The following is a 25,962-nucleotide window of genomic DNA, read 5'->3' as shown; positions in this document are numbered from 1 at the left end:
TTTGAATTTTGAAAATCTGACTTTAGATTCGTACTCAGCGACCTTAAAAACCCCTAGATACCAAGTTTTATAAAAAAGAATTAATATTTATACATTTCGACCGCCATATTGGATCCGCCATTTTGAATTTTCAAAATTTGACATCACATTCGTTATCAGCGACCCCAAAAACCTTCAATTAACAAGTTTTAAGTGAATTCGATGAACTTTTATAAATTTCGACCGCCATATTGAATCCGCCATTTTGAATTTTGAAAATCTGACTTTAGATTCGTACTCAGCGACCTTAAAAACCCCTAGATACCAAGTTTTATAAAAAAGAATTAATATTTATACATTTCGACCGCCATATTGAATCCGCCATTTTGAATTTTGAAAATCTGACATCATATTCGTAATCAGCGACCCCAAAAACCCCTAAGTAACAACTTTTAAATGAATTGCTGAATTTTTATAAATTTCGACCGCCATATTGGATCCGCCATTTTGAATTTTGAAAATCTGACATCAGATTCGTAATCAGCGACCCGGAAAACCCCGAGATACCAGGTTTCATAAAAAATTATTAATTTGTACAAGATTTCCTATCACCTTTCATTTAAGGGTTGTTTTTACCCCTAAAAGCAAAAAATGACCTGATCTAGCAAAACGGCCAGACACGGGTATCTTTTTTTTGGTCCTAGTTTCTGAAAATCATTGATTTTTTCGTGTGTGAAAAATCGTGTCGGACGGTGTTATTATTCCATTTAATTTTAGGAAAGTAATTTTAAAACAATTAATTTTATTAATAAGAGAAAGTAAATTATTTTTTTATTTTTCAACAATTTCTTGTAATATTACATATTTTCGTTAAAAATATTTACAAACTTATACCGAAAGAGAATAAAAAAAAAAAATTAATATACTTTTTGTTATTTTAACGAACTTATAGGAGTTTTTAAAGATCAGTTTTTTCGCTGATCCACGATCGGACTGCAGTCACACGTGTATAAACTCCAGGATACATTGGTCTTGCACAACCATATCCCCATGAAACTATTCCTATTAATTTGCCATCTTGCACCAATGGTCCTCCACTATCACCCTGTAAAAAATACTCCATTAAGGAGGAATGTTAACATAACCTCAAAAATGAGAAATTGTGTTTTTTTAACAATTTAACGCAAACAAAATTATGATGAAAATTAATTGCAATATTTATAATGTTCTTTGCATTAAATTGTTTAAAAAAACAATTTGAGGTTATGTTAACGTGTACCATTCCTCTTTAATAAAAAAAAAAAGAATTGAAAAATTGACGTGGAGATTCATTTTGAGTAAAAATCAGTGGAAACTGTGAAAAAGTATTATTGAATTGAATAAATAAACTATTTTAGTGATTGACTTATATGCAGTACTTTTGCTAAATTAATGTTTTATTATTAAATAAATAAAGTTTAAAGTGTATGATGTTCGGATAAGAGTGTTTTGATATGCTAGGGAGTTTTCTAGTGACATTTCAATTCATCGTCAATAATGATGTTAAGCCGCCGGTTTTGCACGGTAGGTGGCAGCAGTCATACTTTCTTCCTTGCAAAAATTCCCTTTATTATCTTGTAAGAAAAATGTAGTATTAATTTTAAAACGATTTTTAAATTATAAATTTTAAATCAGATTATAAATATTGCAAATTTAAACATAACCTCACTTTTGGTGTTATGAATTTATTTTTGGAAAATAAAAAAATTGCAATTTTTTATGAAAATCACCTGGCAAGCATCTTTTCCTCCACTTCGAATATAACCAGCACATATCATTCGACGTGTTATTGTTTCTCTACCATAAAGTTGAGCACATTTTGAACTAGGAACTAATGGTACAATAACTTCTCTCAAATGATTACTTAATGATCCTGAACTACTAAGTGTGCCCCATCCAGTAACAGTTGCCTTCGTACCACTGTAATAATTCTCTGATGTCGAAGGCAATCCAATAGATCCAATTCCTTCTCTAAAATGCAATGGTTCCTCTAGCTGAAATCGTAAATTCAATAAAAAATATATTTCTTTCATAAAAAGAAAATAAAATGCAAATATTTAGTATTTCTAAATTATATCGGATGTTGCATTCATACAATTTTGTTATTGTCATTAAAAGAGAGGAAATTTAAAATAAAATTATTACAAAATAAAACAGGAACACTAAAAATTTTTTATATTATATTCAATTTGTATGTTAGAAATAATGAAAAATAAAAATATTTTAAAGAAAAATTGTATGAAATAAATGCAATATAATTTGCAATATATAATACCTTCATTACAGCAACATCGTAATCGCTTGAGCCATAATTTTCATGAACAATTATTTCACTAACTTGCATTACATCTCCTACTCCCTTTATTGTTGAGGATCCAACTTTTATTGTAATATCCTCAGCAAATGCTCTAAAAAAATTATATTAAAAATTAACTAAATTTAAAAAATTTGTTTGTAATATTGTCCCATTAAAAGTAACATTTTTGAATTTTACGAAATAATTTATTGTAAATTAAATCTATTTTTTATTATTTTTATTTATTGAAATGAATCCAAGTCACTTGGACCAATTACAGGATCATCAAATATCAATTAATATTAAAAGGCACAAAGTAGCGATTAATAATTACAAATCGGATTTTCATTAATAAAACTAAGAACTTGAAGTGATTGACCAAAAACATCAAAAAGTGCAGAATTACTTCTCTATATCATATTATTGAAAATCTATTTTAATAATACCTTGAAACACAGTGAGCGGCAGTTATTATCCATTCTTCACTAATAATAGATCCTCCACATATATGTCTTCCTTTATATCTAAGAGACACCTTACAAAATAATTAATTTCATCGTAATTAGTCTTTAGATGTTTGAAAAAAAATTATCAATCTCTCCGCACTCTAAATCTGAATCAGTGAAAATTTCACTGAATTCAAATCAGTGGCTCAGTTTTCTTTAATTCACCAGTGAAATTAAAAAAGTAAAAACCACTGATTCTCAGTGAAATTTCACTGGTGAATTAAAGAAAACTGAGCCACTGATTTGAATTCAGTGAAATTTTCACTGATTCAGATTTAGAGTGCGAGTCATTACCAATAATGATATGGAGAAATTGGTAATTTTTTCAAATATCTAATCTAAAATCCTGAATATAGTAATTAGTCTTTATTCAAATTAGAGTGAGATTTAAAATTATTTATTTTCTATAAAAAATTTCTAAAAAAAAAAGCCAACTACTTGTTATGTTATAAAAAAATGCATCATTTACCTGATGAGGATGTTCTTGTATAAACGTGATGTGACCTCCAACAATTCTGTCATCATCCATTGCCCTCGAATAATCAAATTCGTCATTATCTATCCAACCACCCTCTGTTCTACTATCATCACTTAAAATAACATCATCATCATTTAGAAAAATATCTTCGTCGCCTATTTATTAAAATAATCAAAATGTTAATGTTCTTGTATTTAAGTAAAGTGAGAAATTAAAAAACAATAGTTAGAACTCCTTTTAGTTAAAACAAATTTTTTATGCAACCAGTAAATTCTAAAATATATATCTAAAACAAAAATAAAAAACTAATAATTTTGAGGTACTTAAGACTTCTTAATTACTTCTTAAAATACTACAATAAATTAATTATTTCCATTATCAATAACTTTATAGATATTATATTTTTAGTAATATTAGCATAGTTTTAATAGAGAAAACAATCTCTACACAAAATACACTGATAGGAACAAATAATCGTAAAAATAGTTCTAAATAGTTTTTTTATTAATAAAATTTTTTGTAATTATTAAACTACACATTTTGTTGTTCATAAAATTTTCACTCCTACAATCACTAAAAAAATTAATTTACACTTCAAAAGATGAATCACATATTTTATATATTATTTTGTGTACAGATAGTTTTCTCTATTGTTATTGTTATTATTATTTTTATTGAACAAATATTTTCACAAACAGTAAAATCGATTTGCAAAATAAATTTTTCACTTTAATAAAAAATACTAACCGAAAAAAGAAGGAAACTTTCCAAAAGCGCATTTTAATAAAGCTATTGTCAAAAGAGACTGAAAGTACATAACGAAATTGTTTCTACAACTGTCGAATTAAAAATAAAAGTAGTTCCCTTTTAAATATATATAGTTTCACGTTATACTGTGTTATTTTTATTGCTAACCATTAAGTTCGACTATTTCCGATCATTAAAATGAGAGATAAATTATAATTATTTCGTGGTTCGCATTTCACCTAACATATTTCTATCAATACTCTCAACGAAATTACGAAAGTCATATATAGATTATCGGCGAATATCTGATACATTTAAAATTAAATTAAGATTTCAATTTTAAATTCTAATTAATTAAAGGTGGTTAACTTGCAATTGTGCGAATATTTAACTTTCCGAATCTCCAGTTGTCAGAATATCTAATTTCTCGAATTTTCATAGGTATATCATAATATTTATAACATCCCAAATTCCAATTGTCAGAATATTAAACTTGCCGAAATTCCAATTGTCAAAATATTTAACTTTTCGAATTTTCAGTTGTCAGAATATATAACTTCCCGAATCGCAATTTGTAAAAATATTTAACATGATGGTGAATTATTTCCTCAAATCCGTCTGTGGATTATGATAAATTAAATTAACTTATTTCTAAAAATAAATTAAAAAGTAGAAGAAGACCCTTATTACCACTCTTAATGCATCCTTATCATAAAAAAATTTCCAAAAAATTCAATTTTTCTTAGACAGACTATTTGACAACAAATTCCTGCACAAAATACACCTAAAAGTGTAGAAAAAAATTTACGCAGCCAAATAGGAGTAGAGGATTCCCCTATTACAACCCATAAGGGAATTATAACCATAAAAAGATCCCAAAAAAATTCAATTTTTCTTAGGCAGACTATTTCATTGCAATTTCTTGCACAAAATACATCTAAAAGTACAGAAAAATATTGACATCCCGATACAAGTTGGGGAAGAGTCTTACAATTAGTACTACCCTTAAGGCAACCTCTATCATAAAATTTCGAGTTTTTGTACTATAAACATAGTAAATTCTATTCCAATCCCTAAAAATTACCAGAATCTTTAAAATTGTTTAAAAAAATGTTTAATAAGTTTCACGGTTCTATCCGAAGAATACCAATTGATTGGATCCTTGATTTAGGATGACAGGAAAATTTAGATAGGACTGGCTAAAAACCACAACGACTGGACTAATTCTTACATTACGGAACGGCCGTCAAGCTTTATACTTCGTAAGTGAGGGTCCTTGAAATCTTGCTTTTGCGACCCTTGAAGTTACTGATCTTTCTGACCTATTTATTCTTCGTTCTTGTGATAGTCTTCTTGGACTCCCTAAAGACTTCGCATACTCCGCTGTCTGCGTTATGGCTAATGTTCGCCTTATCGCCATACTTTTCTTTACATAAAAAGCAGCTTGGGTTTTTTATTGCAGTTTGCAAACTTATGATCGACTTCATCACACTTGTAGCACGCAGTCGATCATTCCGCTGCCTTACAAACTCTTCCTATGGGGCCGTAAGCCATGCACCGGTGGTACCAAATGATCATCATCCTTTTTATGGGCATCACATAAAGCGAATCCTAATACGTCCCAATTTCTCCAGCCTGTCCGCCTCCTCTGTGTCGATGACTACAACCGCGAGCTTTGTTCCTCGTTGGTTGGGTCCTAGGGTAAGGCATTCCAGGTTGCGGATCACCACCAGTGTGACCTGTCGTTCCACATTCTGCACCTTCTTCATGCTTCCAACTGCTTGGGTGACTTTAGCGGTGAATGCATCCTTATTGGAGTCTCCTCCGATTTTGATCAGGAGATCTTCCTTTCTTGTTGGCCTTGCACCTACGACCTATGTGAGACTAACATCCAAATTCACTTCCCTCCAAAGTTTGCTTAGTACTTCGGTGTACGTTGTTCCTGTTGCGACTCAGATCACCATTGTAGATCCACTTATCGCTTTCTTCTTACTTGTTTGTTTAGGATTCGGTGCTACTGACACCTTCACAATATTTCTAACAAGGGGTGCCTTCTCTTGCTTTTTCTTCTTCGCCTCGGCGTCAGTCCTCTCTGGACTGCCAGAGCTTTTTATTCGTTTCTGCGCCTCTATGACTGCGCGCCGAAGCTGCTTCTCATGGTTACGCTCCTCTCGGTTCACCTCTGCATAGCCTATAGGACCACCAAGGTTACTATCTTCTTTATCAGCTGGGGCGTTTTTTATTTTCGCTTCACTGAGAAGATCCTGTAGAGTCTTAAGTCCGTCCTTAATAGCCATATTGACATTCTTCTAGACTTCGCAATACTTTAACATCTTGTCGATTTCCTCTTCGATCCTCTGAAGACACTCAGCTTCCTCCTGCCTAAGCTTTAAACACTTCTCGTGTTCCTCTTTGATTGTCCCGTTGTCTAGGTCAGACGAAATTAAACTTCCTCCGCTGTTTATACTAGAAGGGTAATGCTTTTTACTATCGTCTGAATTAGGGTATTTCTTCCCTGCACTATCAACGTTTTTATATTTAGTGTTCCTTTTCCATTTTTGTTAAATCACCTTAATTAACTTTGATTAAGTTTATTAGTATCGTTGCAAATTTATAAATTTAAACTAATTTTACGCCCTTGAATAGTAGATTCATTATTTTTATATACTTACCTTTCTTAACTACTTAAATAGGTATTAATACGATTAAAATTATATTAAGAAAATATTTTCTCTGTGCATATTTATTTTTTACAATACAACAGTTATAAAAACTTACAAGAAACATGCGACAATTTTTATACAAATAAAATTTTACTAAGCTTACCTAATTTTTGTACAATTGAATTTAATGTTAGCAATATATTAAAAATGTTTGAATATGATATAAAACTACACGAGAAATGGATCATCAATTAGTTGAAATTTGACAATTTTAATAGAACAAAGAAGTAAAGTTTCTTTATAGTTTAAAAAAAAATTAAAACTTAATACTTATACAATAAAATTAAAATATATTATCGTGCACTTAAATGCCTGTAGTATTCTTAATCCATGAACGTAGTTCAGCAACATTACTATAAACACCTGGAAAACGAGGTTGTGCACAACCTAAACCCCAAGATACAATTCCATAGAGAGTACCATTAGCTGTAAGAGGACCACCTGAATCTCCCTGACATGAATCTTTTCCTCCTTCTAATAATCTTCCAGCACAAATCATTCTTGGAGTAATTGGATTTATATCCTTATATGCCGATTCACATAATTTACGTTCAATAATTGGCACTGAAACTTGTCGAAGATATCCATCATTTGGACCATTCTCCTAAAAATTAAAATTCATTTTATTATCGATTAGTTTTTTATGTCAAATTTTTATGGAATGATTTTGTGGAAATAAATTAAGTTGATTGTACTTTTTTTGCATACAAATTATTGTACGGTTTTAAAACAAAAAAACACTTACAGTATTTCCCCAACCAGTTATGTTTACTATTTGCCCTGATAAAAGCTGTTTATCAGCCAGCCTAATAGGTTGAATTGTCTCACTAAATATGAATTTTTCTGTAATCTAAAAAAATTATTATTATAACATCAAATCTTTTCGTCGCAGAATTGTGTATATACTCAAATATAGTCAAAAGTTTTTAAAATTAATTTAAATTAACAAAAAATTTTAACCTGTATAACAGCAACGTCATAATCAATTTGAATTCTATTGAATAACGGATGACGAATTATCCTTGTTACATTGTATATTATTCCATTGTGATTATTACTATTACCAGCACGTAATTTATAAGAGGCTGGACTGCCGCTGAAAAAATTAGAAATTCTCAACTAAGTATTATTTTTTTTATTGGAAATAAATGAAGAATTGCTCCCTGGTTAATATTTCAGACTGTAAAGACAGATCAGTCTGGATTAGTACAGAAATTTTGCGAAAACAATACGAAAATGATATGTATTAGTCAGCAATCAGTACGAATGAAAAGATAAAACCGTGATCAGTCCAGAATAGTCCGAAATTAACGTGAAATAAATCCGCAATTAATCCAAAATTATCTATAATTTGTATGTAAATTATCCGCAAATAGTACGCAACAATCCGGATTTAGTACTGTCAAAAAATTGAATCCGAACAAAAATCTTAATCAGAAAGAAGTCGGAATTAGTCGGCAATATAACGAATGCGGATTTAGTTAGGTCTAAAATCTTAATTGAAAATTAGCCATTCTTGGGGGCCGTACTTGTTTAGGTATACAGTGTTTGTTGTGGCCAAATGGCGAATGGAATTTATATTGTATGAAAATAAGAAATTAGAACAAATATTAAATTATATAAATCAGTCCAGTTTAGAGTCGCGTTTCTATTATCCAGAATTAGTCCAGTTAAGTCCGAAATAGTATTATTTGTCTGACTGGTAAATACGATCTAAACCGAAATTAATCGGATTATACACAAACTAATAAATGCAAAATTACTTCTATTGAATCCGAAATTAATCCGGCCTGTGTAATCAGTAAATCCAGAATCTACATTCTTTGTTTGATCGAACTGACTTTGGATTAGATTTAATTAATTCTAGATTGATTGACGTTAAGGGGGGAACACCAGTTGTAACTTTCGAAAAATCGATTTTTTTGTGAATTTTCTTAAAGTATACATATTTAGAAATGTGTCTGTAAATTTCAAAGTTGATCCGGTGAAAAATAAATGAGATATACAGAACACTGCAGCGGCCATAGAGATAATATAAATAGAGTGGAGATGGTCTGTATAGAGGCGTCCGTTTGATAGAAAGAGAACGCGATTTTAGCACCAGTAGGTGTCTCTCTTGCGCTGGTGCTTATTGAAGGACAGATACTGGTGTTAAATCTTTCTTCTCTTTCCAACCCATTCTGTTTATGTCAGGACACTTCCCTCTTACGCAGCCGCCTATACCTTGTCTACTCTATTTATATTATCTCTATGGCAGCGGCGCGTCCCGTGGCTTCATACAAGATGGCCAGCCATACCTGACCCTAACGACAGATGGCAGCAAATTGGCATTTTAGAATCGGCAACCACTGCGGAAGAGTTATTATATGGTCCAGGAATCGATGACTCTTTGTAACTTGGAAACAAAATTTCTTCTGAACAAAAAAAAGTAAGTTGAAACTTTGAATGCGTTTTTCTCAAAATGACATTTTCCAAGTCGGTGACCACGATTACTCGATTACCATTAAACCGATTTATTTAAAATTTAGTGTTCTTCATTTACACATATAAGTCTAGTTCGTGATCGAAGGATTTTTTTTTTTATGCAAAACTTTTTTTTATATAGCTGAAAATCGACCGTATTTTTTAACGAAAATCATACTTTTGACTTTGACAGGTCGCCATTTTGTCAAATTTTTTTTTTTTTAAATCCTTCGATCACGAACTAGATAATCTTATAATAAATGTAAATCAATTTCATTTTTGTATTTCAGACGAAGTATACTTGCAGAATGCTGGTCACCGCAATTCGCCTTTTTTCTTAAGGCGCCACTTCAATGGCTCATATCTCCAAAAGTTTTTGTTAAAAAATTTTTTTTTTTCTTTTAAATTACAGCTTTTTACATGTACTTTTAACTAATAAATAGTATTCTTTAAAAAGATTCACTGTTCTTTTGGAAAATATTCTTGTAAAAAGCATTATTTGTTGAGTTACAACTAGTGTTCCCCCCTTAATAATGTTTTAGGATATTTAAAAGCAGTCGGATATTCTAATTTTTAAAACGATTTTCCAGTTACTCAAGTATTTAATTAGAATTAAAAATCATACCCAACACAGTGTCCTGCGGTAATAACCCAATTTTCACTTATAATTGAAGCACCGCAAATATGACGCAAATATGATTGTAGTGAGAGTTGATGAGGATGTGAACGAATATCAATTCTTTGCCCTCCTACAATTCGATGATCAGGAAATTGTGGTTGAATCCAATATGATTTTCCTTTAATGCAATAAAAATTAGTCGTACACCAATAAATAAAATTTATAGACACAAATTATCATTAAATTGTTTGGAATTTAAAAGAAAATAAAAATATATATTAGTAAATATTATTAATTTATTACCGTATGTTTCAATGACCAGAAAGGCAAGAATAATGTGCAGCAACATTTTAATTACTGTTTATTGCGTGCCCATTTGATTTGATTTTATATATTTCAATTAGAAAAAATACTTATCTTTTATATCAATGATTGATCGAATAGAGAAATTCTAATATGAGCTAGTTACAATATTTATTTTTCACGATACGGAAACTAATTTGTCATTTGGTAATTATTAAAGTCATAATTCAAAGAATCCTTAAATTGATAATGTTTATTAATTATTTTGATTTAAAAATTTGTATAAATATATTTTTTGCATAAAAATAATTAATTTTTATTTAATTATATAGGAAAAAAAATTAGGATAAATTAATTTCTTTTATTGAATTTGATTTGTTTTTTATTAAGGTTGCGGAATTAAAAAATCATTATGTACACGAAACTCGGAGTAAAATCTATATAATTTTTTCTCCATTATATAACGATAAAATTTACAATTTTCTTTATCAATTTTATAATCAATCTATATGTATTATATCTTTGATATTTTCTTTTTCACCAAGAAAAAATGCAGATTTATAATATTTATAATCTTAGTACTTTTAAAACTTAACTGATTGATATCTTCAATTGGTATTGGTATTTTTATGTATCGAAGTATTGAAATACTGAAATTCGGATTTTTTTAATCTTTCGCCTCCATAGATAATTTTTGCATTAATTACCCCCTCCCCCCCGTGGAAAGTGAAAAGATAGAAAGAGATAACAAATTTTCTCTTTCAAATAGCGACAGAAAATGAGATTGAAATTTGGTACAAAAGGATTAGGTGTATGGTCCGGTACTAATCAATTATACATTTTTTCATTAGAGATTAAATTTTTTTAATACTTGTAATTTATAATTACAAAAAAAAAACTAAATATGTATTCAAATTTTTTATGGTGTACATCAAATGCTTTTTATTTACAAAATATATAAAATAGTCTATTTTTAAGTTATTTCAGTATCAGATCTATAAATTTGCTTTCAAATTTTATTTTAATCTAGTACTTTTTTAAAAAAAAAGATGTATATAGAAAATAATTATTTTTAATTTTCATATTCCTTTAAAAATAAAACTATTTTATGATCGTTTTACAAGTTTTAATGATTGATGATAAATTAATACTTTTTAAGTAGGATAGAATTTATGAATTCGCTATAAATTTTTTTGAAAATTTATTTTCCATTCCAAGTTCCAAGGAGAGTTATTCTATCTTCAGTTCCGTATGTTATTGGACTTTTCTTTTTAATAAATTCTACAAGGACATCTATAAATTGAGGTCCTGGGATACGATTTCGATATCCATTTAGAATTGGAGGCGCGTACTTACTTTTATCGAGTAAAAAATTTAATGTTGTAATTCTATACCATTCGTTAAGGTCCAGATCTTCGTAAATTGGAATTTCACAGGCTTGACATCTATATAAAAAACATTAAAAATTTAGTAATTAATTAATTACTCAAATAACTCAACCACAACAATTAACAATGAATATAAATGGATATTCAAAAATTTATAGCAATAACATAAATAATAAATACTTTACCTTACTTTTAGATCTACAACTCTATGATAATGTGGATTTGATAAATTGTAAGTAACTTTGATTCCAGACCATTGATAAAATAATCTGCCTACAAATTCATTTTGAGAACGACTCTTAAGTACTGCTTCTTCTAGAAACTGTAAAAAAAGATTTTTAACGATAATAATTAATTAATAATTCATTAATTAATAATGATTTTTACCTTTAGAATACTTTTTCCCTGAAATTCAACTGTCTCGAGTGTATTTTCAAAAGGTTGAACCCCAATGAGATCCTCATATCTAATTGTCTCGGGATCATTAGTAATACTGCTTCGAATTCCTCCTACATTTATGATACCAATTGAAGCCCGAGTCCAAAAAGTTTTATTCGTATCTTTCCCGATATTCTGAAATGATAAATTATTTTAATTCCATTAATGGTTTTTTTCATTAAAATGGAAATTAAAGTAAAGAGAAAAATTTATCTATTAATAAACAAACAGAAGACTGATAAGAAATGTTCTACTCACATAATCCACCATTGAGTCTGCAATTAAATTACCCATATTACATTCTCCTCTACGGCATACATATTTCCCATCTAAATATACTTTTGTTGATCCAACTATTTGCTTCCCTTTTACATCAGCCATCTTCTTCCAAGGTTTCAGGGCTTTTAATATTTCCGGATCTATATAATTCGTAGGAATTAGTTTTTTAAATTAGTTAACCATAATGCTGTGATATTTTCTTACCTTCTCGAATAGAATGATCTAATAGAATTGGATTTCCCTCCCAATCCACAATTTCATTATTAGAATCAAACCACACTGTCAAATTTCCAATGTATCTAGAAACGAATCATAAAATAATTTTTATATATAAACTAATTGGCGATTCAAACAGCTACACTAGCGCCACAGTTGAACTAATTTAGGTGTGACTCGCTCTGTAGCACTCCATGTGTTTTAAATTATTTTTTTTTATTTAACGCTTAAAAATAATTTTACAAACGCAATAAAAATATCAGAATAATTAAATAATTTGAAATAAACTGTCAAAACAGAGACTGCTTTAGAGCGAGTCACGTCTAAATTAGTTCAACTGTGGCGCTAGTGTAGCTGTTTGAATCGCCAATACTAGGAGGTTCCAAAGAAAATGGGAATAAAATTATTTCTTCTCCAAACCTTGTAAAAGCTGATGCTTGAACGATTAATACTGATCTTCCACTATTTTGTTTCACATGAACAGGATATTCATCTTCTGGAATATCTATATAAGGTTCAGGACCTAAAAAAATTCATTTATTGTTTTAAAATTTCGAATAACACTTTCTTAAAATTATACCTTGAATTATATTCGAACAAATAATATATTTGCAGTACCGGTATATAAGAATGTATGAGAATGTCCTCCAACAATAATATCAATATTAGGACATTTAGCAGCAATTATTCGATCAATATCTAAACCACAATGACTGAGGACAATTAAAATTTCCACTCCTTTTGCTTTTAATTTCTCAGCTTCAGCATTAATGGCTATCACTTCATCGATAAATATTAAATTTTCTGTTCTACTAATCATCTGTAAAAACCTGTTATCTTGAAAATTAAATTTTTATATTTCTTAACCTAAATTTTGGAACACATTTTAGTTTTTAACGTAAACTATAATATGGATTAATTTTATAAGGTTCAGGTTATTTAGTTGGCATTTAGATTTTTATCCAGATTCTTATATGGAAAAGTTAAGTTATTAATTTTAAGAAATATTTTAAGCTTTTTTTTTGACTTACATAACTGGTAGATAGTAGAACACCTATTACTCCAATTTTCCGTCCACTTTTTTCTATGATAGTACTATTTGTAAAAAGATCCTAAAGCAAAAAATAATTTAGAATCTTCGTTTAGATTTTTTAAGTTATTTTTATAATTTACCAAGTTACAATATAACAAAATTGAATATTTTATACCTTTAAAGTTGGTTCCTCCGTTATGTCTAGATTTGCCACTACAACAGGATATTTCATTCGTTGTAAAAATGGCACAATACCGGCTATTCCATTATCAAAATCATGATTACCAAGTGTCTGTAAATAATAATATATATCTTTTGGATTAGGAATAATAATAATAATAATAAAATTCTAGAAGTGTAGATACTCAAAACGCCTGCAATTAGGTAAATAGGAGATATAAATATAAACTATAGAAACACTAATAATTAATAGTTTTTAATTAATTAATTTAATTAATTAATAATTCTATTCCTGTAAAAAAAGTACCAAGAGTTTTCTCCAGTTTCAAGGAAATTTGTTTAATTTCGGGAAAAAGGCGTCAAAATTCTACCAAGGGATAACTTCATTTCTTGACAAAAAAAAAATAATTCTAATTACCAAGGCATCATGAGGAAGTAGGTTCATAAATTGAGCTGTGACATTCCATTTGAAAAGATTATACCATATGGTGCCTTGATACATGTCACCAGCATTTAAAAATATTCCATTTGGTCGTTCATTAAGTAATTTTTTACTTGCAGTGTAAACTCGTGCAATGCCTCCTATACAGGTGTGTTCGTGCATTTCTTCATCACATATATCTGAAGCAGGACCAGTTTGAAGAAATCTACCAAAGAAATCATTTGTTTTTATTATTTTTAATATTTTATAATGATATTTTGGTCTTTAGTGAATCATTGAAGGTATTATATTATCGTCATGGAATCCATAATTCTAAGTTAACAGAAATTATTTTTTTTAAATACTTCCCTTTTGTACAATTTTTTTTTTCGAAAAGGACTACGTCATGCAAAAAAAATTAATTATTATTAATTAATGAATTTCATTAAGTATTTATACTTCCAAAAAAACGTATTAAGTGCACATAGATACTTCGAGTTTTTTTTGTATCTAACTTTCATGATTTTCAAGGGACTGGGAAAATAATGTGAGAAGCAATTTTTTGCTAAATATTTTATAAATACCTGGCATGAAAATCATTTATATGAATTACAGAGAGTTCAAATAATTGTGAATTTTTTATAGATCCTTGTATGGAAAAACTATTTGACAATTGAAACACTAAAAACACTAATAATAATGGTGATAATAATAATACTTTTTGACAGAACATATTTCTTTAAAATTTATTTCCTTTATATAAATTTAAGACAATAAAACACCTGCAAAATTGTTTCAGTTCAAGCTAAACTTCTATCAGTGACTATTTAGATAATAAGTCAATATATATATCAATTATTAAAAAATCATTTATTATCATTCTCCCGCAATCTTTTTTCAAACAATTAAAATAAGGTCAGATACATCAAAGATATAATTTCTAGATTTGAAAACAATATATAATTTATGATTATTATAGATAATTTAATAATTGTTAATTATATTTTCAAACAGTTGTTAATAATGCATTCCTTTTTCTGGATTAGGAAATAATGTTTTAAAACAAATTATAAAATAGTTATTCAGTTTTATAAATATTAATTTCATTTATTGCGAATTTCATGTGAAATTGTCATTAAATTTATATTAACATAAAAATAAACTAATAACATTTAAATATTTAATAACCACTTTTTGAATGTCCCGACTTTTTAATTTTTCGTTTTAGAAACATTAATTGCAATAATTAACTGCGTTAGTTACCTGCAATAACTAATTGTAATAATTAATTGCAAAAGTTACTTGGAATAATTAATTGTAATAATTAATTGTAATAATTAATTGATATAATTAATTGCAAAAGTTACTTGGAATAATTAATTGTATTAATTAATTGTAATAATTAATTTATATAATTAATTGCAATAATTGTAATATTTAATTGTAATAATTAATTGCAATAATTAAGTGCGTTAATTAACGAAAATAATTAATTGCAATAATTAACTGCGTTAATTAACGAAAATAATTAATTGCAATAATTAACTGCGTTAGTTAACTGCAATAACTATTTGCAATAATTAACTACGTTAGTTAACAGCAATAACTATTTGCAATAATTAATTTATTTAATTAATGGCAATAATTAATTGTAATATAATTAATTGCAATAATTAATTGTAATATAATTAATTGATATAATGAATTGCAATAATTAATTTTAATATTTAATTGTAATAATTAATGGCAATAATTAAATGCAATAATTAATTGATATAATCGATTGTAATAATTAATTGCAATAATTTCTATTAATAATAAAGATGTAATATAAATTGCAAACTTTTGTATTAATTAGTTATAAATTAATAAAAAAGTTTTTGACATATAAACAATAAATTAATATAATTATTAGCGTATGAAAATTAAAAACCGGTCCTGCTTTATTGAATAGGTGGGCAAGACATTCAGATTAAAAGTGTGTCAGAGAGACAAAGTATATTTCAGATAATTGTACATATTGAGTGTATAAGAAAATAAGAATGGATTCTTGTAATAATTCTGAATTGTTTTTTGACGAAGCTTGTGTATTCTTAAAAAGTTTATTAAAATTTGACACATGGCTATACTCCTTATCATCTGATTGCTTTCAGGTAAGAATTAAAAATAACATATTGTTTATTTATTTCTTAAAATTAATTTATGACTAAATTATTAAGTGATCAAATTTTAAAGTTTAACCACTAAATTCTTCTGATATGTAATTATTTAAATATAATAAAATTGTGTATAATGAAAGAAAAAAATTCATTATTCTAATTATTAAATAATGAATTGTATTTAATTGCATAAAATAAATTCGCGATAGTAGTCAGGCTGTCCTAATTTAAACTCATAACTTGATTGCGTCTCAAGAGATATGTGACAATTGCTTTCTTAAATATTTGATTAACATCTTTATTTAATGTTATTTTATTTTTAATTTTCAAATTTATTATTAAAAACATTTTATGAAATATTTTAATAACAAGAAAATGATTTTATGTCAAAATACTTCAAATCTTGTGATGCTACATATAATATAATTGAAGTATATAAAACTTTCCTTTTTCTGTATTTACATACATGCCATCACGTATTATATAATATATATGTATAGTTAAAACTAACACAAATAATAATCATATCTTTAAATTGTGTATTTTCTTGTTACTCTGACATTATTATTATTATTTTTCAAAACAAACAATAAATTATTATTTACTAATGAATAATTGCTATTTAATATAATACAAAAAATACAAAAATAAATCATTGAATAGATTATTTATTCAATTAAACATTAATTTTTTATCCATTTTTCACATTATTTCCACTCACTACGAATGAGCACAATCATAGTTTGCGATCCACGAAGGTTATGATATACCAATTTTTGTCTGAAATTTTTAATACCAATAATTTATTTATAATTCATTACTTTAATTCAAATAATTATTAATCAATTTTACGTATTTAATTTAGTGTCCATACAAACGATTGGAAAAAATCCCACTGGAATCAAATTTCAGTATTAAATTTAATACAGTGCAATCTTACAGTTGGCGAGTTTTAAAAAATAATGGAACTGAAGATTTTCTATCCGCCACAGATTCAAGGTAAATTTTTTACTTATACTGTGATGGTGAATTATTTTTCGCCAAGCTCCAAATCCATCTGTGGATTATAATAAATAAAATCACCAAAATCTATAACATTTTTTTAAAAAAAATGTCCAATAAGTTCCACGATTCGACCAGAAGAATATCAATTGATTGGATTCTTGATATAGAATGACAGGAAAATTTAGATGGAACTTTGGTTAAAAACCACAGGACTAATCCCCACATTATGGAACTGCCGTCAAGCTTTAAACTTCGTTGGTGAGGGTCTTTGGGATCTCGCTTTTGCGACCCTTGCCGTTACTGATCTTTCTGACTTATTTATTCTTCGTTCGTGCGAGAGTCTTCTTGGACTCCTCAAAGGCCGTCCTAAAGACTTCGCATACTCCGCTGCCTGCGATATGGCTAATGTTCGCCTTATCGCCATACTTTTCTCTACATAAAAAGCAGTTTGGGTTTCTACTGCAGTTTGCAAACTTATGATCGACTTCATCACACTTGAAGCACGCAGTCGATCAGTCCGCTGCCTTACAAACTCTTCCTATGTGACCGTACTTCAAGCTTCAGTGGCAACAAATGATCATCACCCTTTTTTTTAAGGGTAATACATAAAGCGAATCCTTATGCATCCCAAATTCTCCAGCCTGTCCGCCTCCTCTGAGTTGGTTACTGAAACTGCAAGCTTCATTCCTCGTTGGTTGGGTCCTAGGACCATCACGTTCCTGCTTCCTGGCTTCTGGAGCACTTCCGCCAACGTCTGTTGAACCTCTTCTTCCTGGGTAAGGCAATCCAGGTCGCGCATCACCAATGTGGCCTATCGATCCACATTCTGCACCTTGCCCATGCTTCCAACTGCTTTGGTGACATCAGCGGTTAATGCCTCCTTATTGGAGTCTGCTCCGATTCTGATCAGGAGATCTCCCTTTTTTGTTAGTCTTGCACCTACGACCTGTGTATGGCTGACGTCTTGATTCACTTCCCTTCGAAGTTTGCTCAGTACGTCGGTATACGTTGTTCCTGTTGTAAGTCGAATCACTATTGTAGATCTACTCGTCGCTTTCTTCTTACTGTTTTTTTAGGATTCAGTGCTACCGACACCTTCGCAATCTTCCTGACAAGGGTTATCTTCTCCTCACTGACAAGACCCTAAAGATTCTTAAGTCCGTCATCAATAGTAATGTTGACATTCTTCAGGACTTTGCGAGAATTTACCATCTTGGCGATGTCCTCTTTGATCCTTTAAAGATACTGAGGTTCCACCTACCTAAGCTTTAAACACAATTCTCGCGTTTTTCTTCGATTGTCTCGTTGTATAGTTCCGACGGAATAAATGTTCTTCCGCTGATGACATTAGAAACATTTGAAGCGCTTCTTTTTCTACTTCCAAGCCTTTCCAAACGAACCTGGTGAACCTTAAGAAACTGGGTGCCCGAAAAAATTAGAGATTTAGAAGTTATGATGACGAATTCAGTACTGAGATTCTTACAATTTTCTACGATTTTTATACTAAAATTTCTGAGGATATGCTTTGTAGAAAATAGAATTGATTTTATTAATTGAAATTAAATTCAACCTCGCCTTTCGCTCGGGATGTAACAGCTGATTAAATAATTATCCTTTGTTATACTACTAAATTAGGTTATGTTTTTTTGTCAATGAATTCTTAAACCTAGGACAGAGAGAGAGTTCTTACGCGTCTAATCAATTAGAAATCGGACGATTTTTTACTTTCCTCTCATTAGTATTAATTTTCATTGTAAATCTTAATTATTCTTTTTAAAGGATATTACAGTCTTTGAATATAAATATTTTTAAAACTTCTTTATTATCAGAAATGTCCTATGTCAATTGGATTCCAAACTTGGACAATTTGGACAGTATGAGTTAATAATTAATGACACAAATTGTAGGATTGAAACCATTAAACATCCTACAAATGCCTACATTTGTAAGTATAATAAATTGATTTTCAGTAATAAATATGATTTTTTTTTATATATTTTACTATTATTTTTACCAAACAAAAATAATAAAATTTAATATACAGCACTTGCTATTGCAATTGGAATCGTTATGAGCCTTCTCCTTGGTTTGTCACTTGTGAATTATTTAACGAAAGCTTTGCTAAAAATTTATCATAAATCGGAAATGACTAATAAACCAGAAAAATCAATTAAAAATCGTGTTAAAGCTATTGACACGTTCAGAGGGTGAGTAAAATAATAATGAATTCTTAAAAATTGGAATTAAAAATTTTTATTGTGAAGATTATAATTTGTACTAGGATCAGTATAATTTATATGATATTTGTAAATAATGGAGCTGGAGGTTTTCCTCTTTTGGAACATGCAACATGGGATGGATTACGAATTGGTGATTTCGTATTTCCTTGCTTTCTCTGGATTATGGGTGTCTGTATTCCTATATCTTTATTCTCTCAACTTTCCCGAGGTGTTTCCAGATTGAAAATCTGTGTATCTATTGTTAAGGTATTTAATTCCGGTTATTTAAAATTCAGATGACGAATTATTCCAAATTTGATAAATTAGTTTATAACTCTTAAGAAAGGAAAAGATATCTATTACCATCAATAGGAATAATTATAGTTGAACTCAGATAGCAAACCACTTGGAAAATCAATTCTACTTTTTTCGAAATGATACTTTACTATTATTTTTGCATTTTAAAAAATGTTAATCTTTCTTTTACGCAGCGCAGTATTTGGCTCTTTCTCATTGGAATATCTTTAAATACTCTTGTAAATGGATCTCAATTAGAGGATATTCGAATTTTTGGAGTACTTCAAAGATTTAGCGTTGCATATCTAATTAGTGGTTGTATATACGCTCTTCAAAGTTCGAGAACAAAAGAAGAAGTAAGGGAACTTAGTTAAGTAATTATATTTAATTAACAAATATCTGTTACGTCTCAAATAGAGAAATAACTAACGAAATAACATTTTATTTTATTTATGGCCGCACGGTGATTCAGTGAATTCCTGTTTCATTTACAGAGCAGAAGGCTCTGAGCTAAGGGTACAGGAAAGAAAGAGAATAGTGATTTTTAATGACAAGGTTACAAATTTATTTAGACAATCATTTAGAGTTATAAAATTGTTCTTTGATAGAGAGTATCCTGAAGCAACCATTCTTGAAATAGGGGGAAGTCAGCATTCCACTGCAACAAGGAATGCAAGGGTTACTACAAATAAACGACAAGTTTAGAAAAGTTAGGAGTGAGAATATAAAACACTTACCTTAAAATTCAGTAGTAGGTGTGTTGAAAGAAAAAGGACCACTGCTGTGTTCTTTTTTTGTCACAGGAAAAGAGCTGGTACCAGCGTGAGTTTATGACGTCAGGTAGGTTGACGGGCCCAGGTATAACCGCAGGTCCGGAGTTCTATTAGGCGTGATGAAACTCCCAATAATGAGTCTCTTTTAAAAAAAAGGAAGAATGGATAATTGCCCAATATAATGAGAAGTAAATATCCTTTTTTTTTTTTTTTTTGATAATAGATTGTTTATTTATCAAATATACATTTTACATGAAGAAGTAAATATCCTCGTTTAATGTAGAGGGTTTTGACACTTGATTTTAACTTTCGTATAAGAAAATTATGCACTTGAACTAGAAGACGTCGACTGGTACCAAAAATGAGCTTGATGTTATACGTATGAAGAGGATTTCAGAACTGATGGTCTCTCCGTGAAAATGTAGTCCTTTTATACTGAATTTTCGTAAGAGAATAGATAAAATTTTATTGTCGTACTAAATATTTTTCACCCTTATTTTGGAAGCGAAAGTTGAGTCCTTCTCTCTCAGTTTAACGTAAAAAAAGGGGGGGGTGTGAACCATTCTAATACAAGATAGAAAGAGTACGACTACGGTTATTCGCAGCTGTAGAAGAGTGTTTGTGGTCTTTTAATGTGGTGATACCACAGGGGTTCGTCACATAGGAAAATTAGAAAGAGAGCATTTATTACATATCGTCTAATTTTAGCACATAGGAAAAATTATAAAGAGAGCATTTTGTTTCGTGGGGATGTGAGCTCTTCTAGTGTCATAAAAGATTTCTCGCTTCTATTTGTATGTTTTTAGAAATACAGTATATAGACGTAGAAGGATACAAAACGCAGGGGTCTTTTATATATATAAAAGAAAGATGTTTAGTTGCGCGACAAAAGGGCGGAAATTTAACATTTAAGAAAAAAGTATTTAGATGCGTAACAAAAACAAGGGGGTTTGTTGCAAGAAAAACGCAACTCGGTATAGATTTAAGAATTCTTATAATATCGAATATTAAAGTTACGGTGACGTGACACTTCCATGGTAAGACTTTTTATGCAATTTTCTTACATGCTATATCATCTCTTTTTACATTTATCTATTATTACAGAAAGATATTTTCAAAAACTTTGCTGATATCATTTCATTATGGATACAATGGATTATTATTATTTGCATCGTCATCATTCATTCCTTAATTACATTTAAACTTTCTATTCCCGAATGCCCTAGGTAGGTATAGAAAATAATTTCGCTATTTTTGACTTACTTAATGAAAAAGAAATACTTCTAGGGGTTACTTAGGTCCAGGTGGACAACATGCAAATGGAAAGTATATAAATTGCACTGGTGGTTCTGCAGGATATATTGACAAAACATTAATGGGTGTAAATCATGTTTTCCAATGGCCAGAGATACGTTCAGTTTATGGATCTGAACCATTTGATCCTGAAGGAATTCTTGGTAATAATTTGATTTTTATGATTATATAATAATGCTCCTAAATCTATAAAGTAAAAATTTGCTGATTTAGTAAATTATTTAGCTACATAATCTGTATTTTTTCTCTTATCCTTCGTCCCCTCCAAAAAATAGCAGATTTTTAATAAAACTATTTTTTTGTTACAAAAAAATCTTTGCTTATAGGTTGCCTTACGTCTATTTTCCAAGTATTTTTAGGCATTCAATCCGGACAGACTATTCTTTACTATCGAGATTGGAAACAAAGAATTTTAAGATGGTTTTCATGGGCTTTAATTCTTGGAATAGTGGGATGTATTCTTCATTTAAATGACATTATTCCAATAAATAAACATTTATGGTAAGATAACATGACTAATATGTTAATAACGATAAAAAAAAATACAAATATTTTTAGGTCACTTTCTTTTGTTTTTGTCACAACGTCCTTTGCACTGTGTTTGCTTTGCATATGTTATCTTTTGGTCGACGTTGTTAAAATTTGGCGAGGAGGACCATTTCGCATTCCTGGTAAGTAGATAACTAATGATTAATTATTTATATTTTTTACAAAAATCATGTTTTTCAGGAATGAATGCTTTGGTAATGTACATTGGACATATGGTTTGTTATAAAATTTTTCCATTTCATTGGAAATTCGGAAAAATGAAAACCCATGAGTTGTTATTGGCTGAATCATTTTGGTGCGTAGGATTGTGGATTGTGATTGCTTATGTTCTGTACAAGAGGAAAATATTTATAACATTATAACATTTCACAAATTTCTAAATATTACAATTATAAAGATTATTCTTAGGTTTATTTCAGTATTAAATTGTATTAACGATTACTAATAAAAATAAACCCGATCAATACTTAATTTATTTTTTACATTGAAAAAAAAACCAAAGGGAATTTCTGACCAAAGAAATCAAGAAGCAAACAAGTTGAATTAACCAAACGATGACGAATTAACAATAAATAAAAATAAATACCAAATTTTTTATTTTCTTTAAACAAAACAATTTAATAGAATTTTTTTTTTTTTTTACAAAAACAATGAAAACTCAATAATTAATTTAGTGTACTATTTCGAAATACCATTTTTTATAACCTTTATTACCGTCATTATTATTAAATAATTGATGATTTTGATGATGTTTATCATGACCACCTTCATCCACATGTCCTTTATGAACATTATGATGCTGTCCATTTTCATAATGACCCTTGTTTTCCTTATGAGCTTCTTGATATCCACTATCGAGATTTTCCTTTTTATAATGACCTCCAGTTTCATGTTCCTTTTCATTATAATCAGCCTCATCATCCTCATGATGACCATGATCATAATTTTCATCATAAAAATCCGTATGCTTTTTATATTCATCTAATTTATGAACTTCATGATGTCCCTTGATACTGTGTCCTTTTGCATAATTTCCTTCATCGTGAAATTCATGTCCCTTTTCACTTTCCTGTCCCTTGTGTTGAACAGCAAAATAACCATTATTATGATAATATTTTTTTTTATCACTATCATCATCACTGTAATGATCATGATGTTGACTATTATCATTATGTTCCATTTCACCTTTATCATAATGCTTAATAATGTCATAGGCATTATTTATTTTTTCCCCTTTCACTAAATTATAATCACTTTGATGTTCTCCACCATCTCCTTTTTCCCAATTATTATTATTTTCAGATGCTTCGAATTTTAAATCATCAATTAAGTTGAAAATTCCTAATGATTGCACTAATGCAATGCACAATAAATGAAATATTACAAATGAATTCATTTTTATGTAAGAAAAACTTATTGATATAATGTAATCGTGTTGAGAACTTTCATCAGTGTGACAAATTTCATTGAATTGATTGTAATTTTATAGATATATTTATAGTGAAAATAACTCAAGTGTAGAAATTTAAATAAAGGGAGAATATTAAAGAAGCAAAAATCTCCTTGGACCTATCTCCTTGAATTTGCTGAACAAATTGCGACAGTCTCTCCTTAACCTGTTTTTAAAAATAGTAATGTCACTTTTCAATAACATAAATAGTTGTGCAATCTATTTAAAATTTGTCAATAATATATATATATTTGTAAAAAAAAATTAACAATATCTATCTCTTCTTGAAATGATTCCAAAAAAATAGGAAACTTTCTTTTAGTAAGTTAATTTCTATTTCCGGAAATATTATTAACTATACACTTGATTTATAGATAATTAATTGAGAAGAACAAAAATTGTGAAATTTACTTTCGCTTTTCTTATATATATATATAGAAATTTATAACGATCAAGTGTTGGAAAGCAAAAAAAAAAGTCTTTCTTACGGTAATAGTTAAGTATCAACGAACTATTGCTAATTTAACGATGAAGGTCGTGTCGTTTATGTCGAAATTAGTATTTTTATTGAGACAATTTTTATTCTACTTACACGGAAAAAAGAAATTATTTGGACCAAATAATTTTTATTTGAACTAAATAATTTTAATTTAAACTAAATAATTTTAATTGAAACTAAATAATTTTAATTTGATTCAAAATAAATTTTTATTTGATCCAAATAAATTTTTTTTCAGTCTATGTATATAGAACAAATATTCTTTCAGGTCCAGAAATTCTTGTAAGCGAATTTAAAAATTTGATATTTGAATCAAATAAAAATAAATTAATACATTAAATTATTTTAGATTTAATATTTTAATTTATTTATTTAATTAAATAATAATATAATAAATTAAATAATAATAATATTTAATTAATAGTTTTTCTTTTAAAAAATAAATTAAAGTGATGTTTAATCATTTTTTTTACATAATTTACAGTATTAAAAATTTATTTGTATGAACTTTTAATTAATTAGAGATTATATGATAATTGAATTAATTATTATAAATGCGAATATTCAAATGTTTCATTGAAACCATTTTTGAATTAGCCCGCCGTTTTAGTCAATCACGTGTTAACCAATGGGAGATCACTTGCAGCTTAAGAGATAGCAAAACTCAATTTTTTTTGCAACTGATTGGTTAGGTTAGTTGGGTACGTTGTTGATTTCTACGCGGCGAACTCGTGTTCAATCCCCCGTCCCTGCAAATTTATTTTCGAAAATTTCTGCGTTAATGTTGGAAATAAATGAACAGATATATTAAATAAATAAATAATAATATAATAGTAATAATAATTTTTCCCGCTTATATAAATAAATAAATAAATAGTAAAGCAAAAATCATAAATATATATAATGTAAATAAATTTATATTAATAAATATTATAATATCAACAACTTTTCCATCTTATTAAATTAATAATTATTGTTTATACATTCTATTTTGATGTTTAATTCAATTTTTACTGTCAGCAATTATTTTTATTAACATTTAATTATTATTTTATTTCATATACTGAATTAAAAGAAAAATCATTAAATTAATTAATTAACAAAAAAATGTCTAGACATGAGAATTTTTTTTTAATCCCTTACTTTCTGAAAATATAACATTTTTTTATGGACGTAAAATCATATTGGACGCTGTGTGTTACGCATCAGTGATTCGCGTCTCCTTTTAGAAAATTAAATAGCCGAAGAAAATTGATTAGAGGCAAAGGCTGTTTGTGTTATGTAATAATATATCAAAAAAAAGATCTCACGAAGAATAAATGTAGATACGTTATAGTTTTTAAGATAATTAGGATGAAAGGTCTAATTTTAGTATAATATAAAATTACGATGAAATAGTTTATTTAATTATAAATTCAATATAAGACAAAAAGTTTATAAATACATGAATCCTTAAAAAATCAAGGTGTTAATAATTAAATTTTTAAATATTTTTAGTAATTTATTTATTAAATATAAAATTAAATATTATAATTAAATATTATTATTATATTAATTACAATAATTATTATTATATGAATAATAACGAT

General features: G+C 28.3%; 4 protein-coding genes across 5 annotated transcripts; 1 reads left to right on the top strand and 3 right to left on the bottom strand.

Annotated features, from left to right (window-relative positions):
• Positions 1-922: 922 nt before the first annotated feature.
• LOC127286767 (transmembrane protease serine 9-like) lies at positions 923-10,311 on the bottom strand. Its single transcript, XM_051313346.1, has 12 exons — positions 10,154-10,311; positions 9,857-10,028; positions 7,729-7,864; positions 7,514-7,618; positions 7,076-7,372; positions 6,007-6,330; positions 5,785-5,919; positions 3,290-3,448; positions 2,761-2,849; positions 2,294-2,426; positions 1,749-2,012; positions 923-1,084 (listed from the first exon to the last, which is right to left on the bottom strand). The coding sequence occupies exons 1-12, from the start codon at positions 10,197-10,199 to the stop codon at positions 938-940; spliced, it is 2,007 nt and encodes a 668-aa protein (XP_051169303.1). The 5' UTR covers positions 10,200-10,311; the 3' UTR covers positions 923-937.
• Positions 10,312-11,065: 754 nt separating this feature from the next.
• Positions 11,066-14,941, bottom strand: LOC127286556 (apyrase-like). Its single transcript, XM_051313029.1, has 11 exons — positions 14,693-14,941; positions 14,106-14,334; positions 13,683-13,799; positions 13,506-13,586; positions 13,093-13,294; positions 12,895-12,997; positions 12,463-12,557; positions 12,238-12,398; positions 11,929-12,114; positions 11,727-11,863; positions 11,066-11,598 (listed from the first exon to the last, which is right to left on the bottom strand). The coding sequence occupies exons 1-11, from the start codon at positions 14,839-14,841 to the stop codon at positions 11,355-11,357; spliced, it is 1,704 nt and encodes a 567-aa protein (XP_051168986.1). The 5' UTR covers positions 14,842-14,941; the 3' UTR covers positions 11,066-11,354.
• A 1,126-nt stretch (positions 14,942-16,067) lies between these two features.
• LOC127286557 (heparan-alpha-glucosaminide N-acetyltransferase-like) lies at positions 16,068-22,895 on the top strand. Of its 2 annotated transcripts, none has more exons than XM_051313031.1 (11): positions 16,068-16,261; positions 17,133-17,266; positions 19,102-19,217; positions 19,317-19,479; positions 19,554-19,758; positions 19,983-20,144; positions 21,666-21,787; positions 21,849-22,018; positions 22,202-22,376; positions 22,434-22,546; positions 22,605-22,895. In XM_051313031.1, the coding sequence occupies exons 1-11, from the start codon at positions 16,151-16,153 to the stop codon at positions 22,784-22,786; spliced, it is 1,653 nt and encodes a 550-aa protein (XP_051168988.1). In that variant the 5' UTR covers positions 16,068-16,150; the 3' UTR covers positions 22,787-22,895. The 2 variants fall into 2 exon arrangements, with proteins under 2 accessions (XP_051168988.1, XP_051168987.1); XM_051313030.1 differs by having other exon boundaries at positions 21,837-22,018.
• Positions 22,896-22,908: 13 nt separating this feature from the next.
• On the bottom strand, positions 22,909-23,868 carry LOC127286555 (histidine-rich glycoprotein-like). The gene has a single exon (XM_051313028.1). The coding sequence runs from the start codon at positions 23,818-23,820 to the stop codon at positions 23,095-23,097; it is 726 nt and encodes a 241-aa protein (XP_051168985.1). The 5' UTR covers positions 23,821-23,868; the 3' UTR covers positions 22,909-23,094.
• Between the last annotated feature and the right edge of the window lie 2,094 nt (positions 23,869-25,962).

Source organism: Leptopilina boulardi, unplaced genomic scaffold (assembly GCF_019393585.1).
Source record: "Leptopilina boulardi isolate dan_hultmark-lab unplaced genomic scaffold, ZJU_Lbou_2.1 LbouV2_362, whole genome shotgun sequence".
NCBI classification, from domain to species: Eukaryota; Metazoa; Arthropoda; class Insecta; order Hymenoptera; family Figitidae; genus Leptopilina; species Leptopilina boulardi.
Note: the sequence above shows the minus strand (reverse complement) of the source record. Positions and strands in the feature narration are given on the sequence as shown.

Bases quoted from the DNA above. Each gene is read 5' to 3' on its own strand.
- LOC127286556 (XM_051313029.1), bottom strand. From the start codon at position 14,841: ATGTTCTGTCAAAAAGTATTATTATTATCACCATTATTATTAGTGTTT. The intron at 12,558-12,894 runs GTTTGGAGAAGA...ATTCGTTTCTAG, and splicing joins CAAGCATCAGCTTTTACAAG to ATACATTGGAAATTTGACAG. The intron at 11,599-11,726 runs GTAAAGTATTTA...TTTTTTATATAG, and splicing joins GTTGTAGATCTAAAAGTAAG to ATGTCAAGCCTGTGAAATTC.
- LOC127286555 (XM_051313028.1), bottom strand. From the start codon at position 23,820: ATGAATTCATTTGTAATATTTCATTTATTGTGCATTGCATTAGTGCAA.
- LOC127286557 (XM_051313030.1), top strand. From the start codon at position 16,151: ATGGATTCTTGTAATAATTCTGAATTGTTTTTTGACGAAGCTTGTGTA. The intron at 16,262-17,132 runs GTAAGAATTAAA...TATTTAATTTAG, and splicing joins TATCATCTGATTGCTTTCAG to TGTCCATACAAACGATTGGA. The intron at 20,145-21,665 runs GTAAGGGAACTT...CTATTATTACAG, and splicing joins GTTCGAGAACAAAAGAAGAA to AAAGATATTTTCAAAAACTT.
- LOC127286767 (XM_051313346.1), bottom strand. From the start codon at position 10,199: ATGTTGCTGCACATTATTCTTGCCTTTCTGGTCATTGAAACATACG. The intron at 7,619-7,728 runs GTTAAAATTTTT...TAATTTTTTTAG, and splicing joins ATGACGTTGCTGTTATACAG to ATTACAGAAAAATTCATATT. The intron at 5,920-6,006 runs GTGATCTGAGTC...AGTCTCACATAG, and splicing joins CGATAAGTGGATCTACAATG to GTCGTAGGTGCAAGGCCAAC.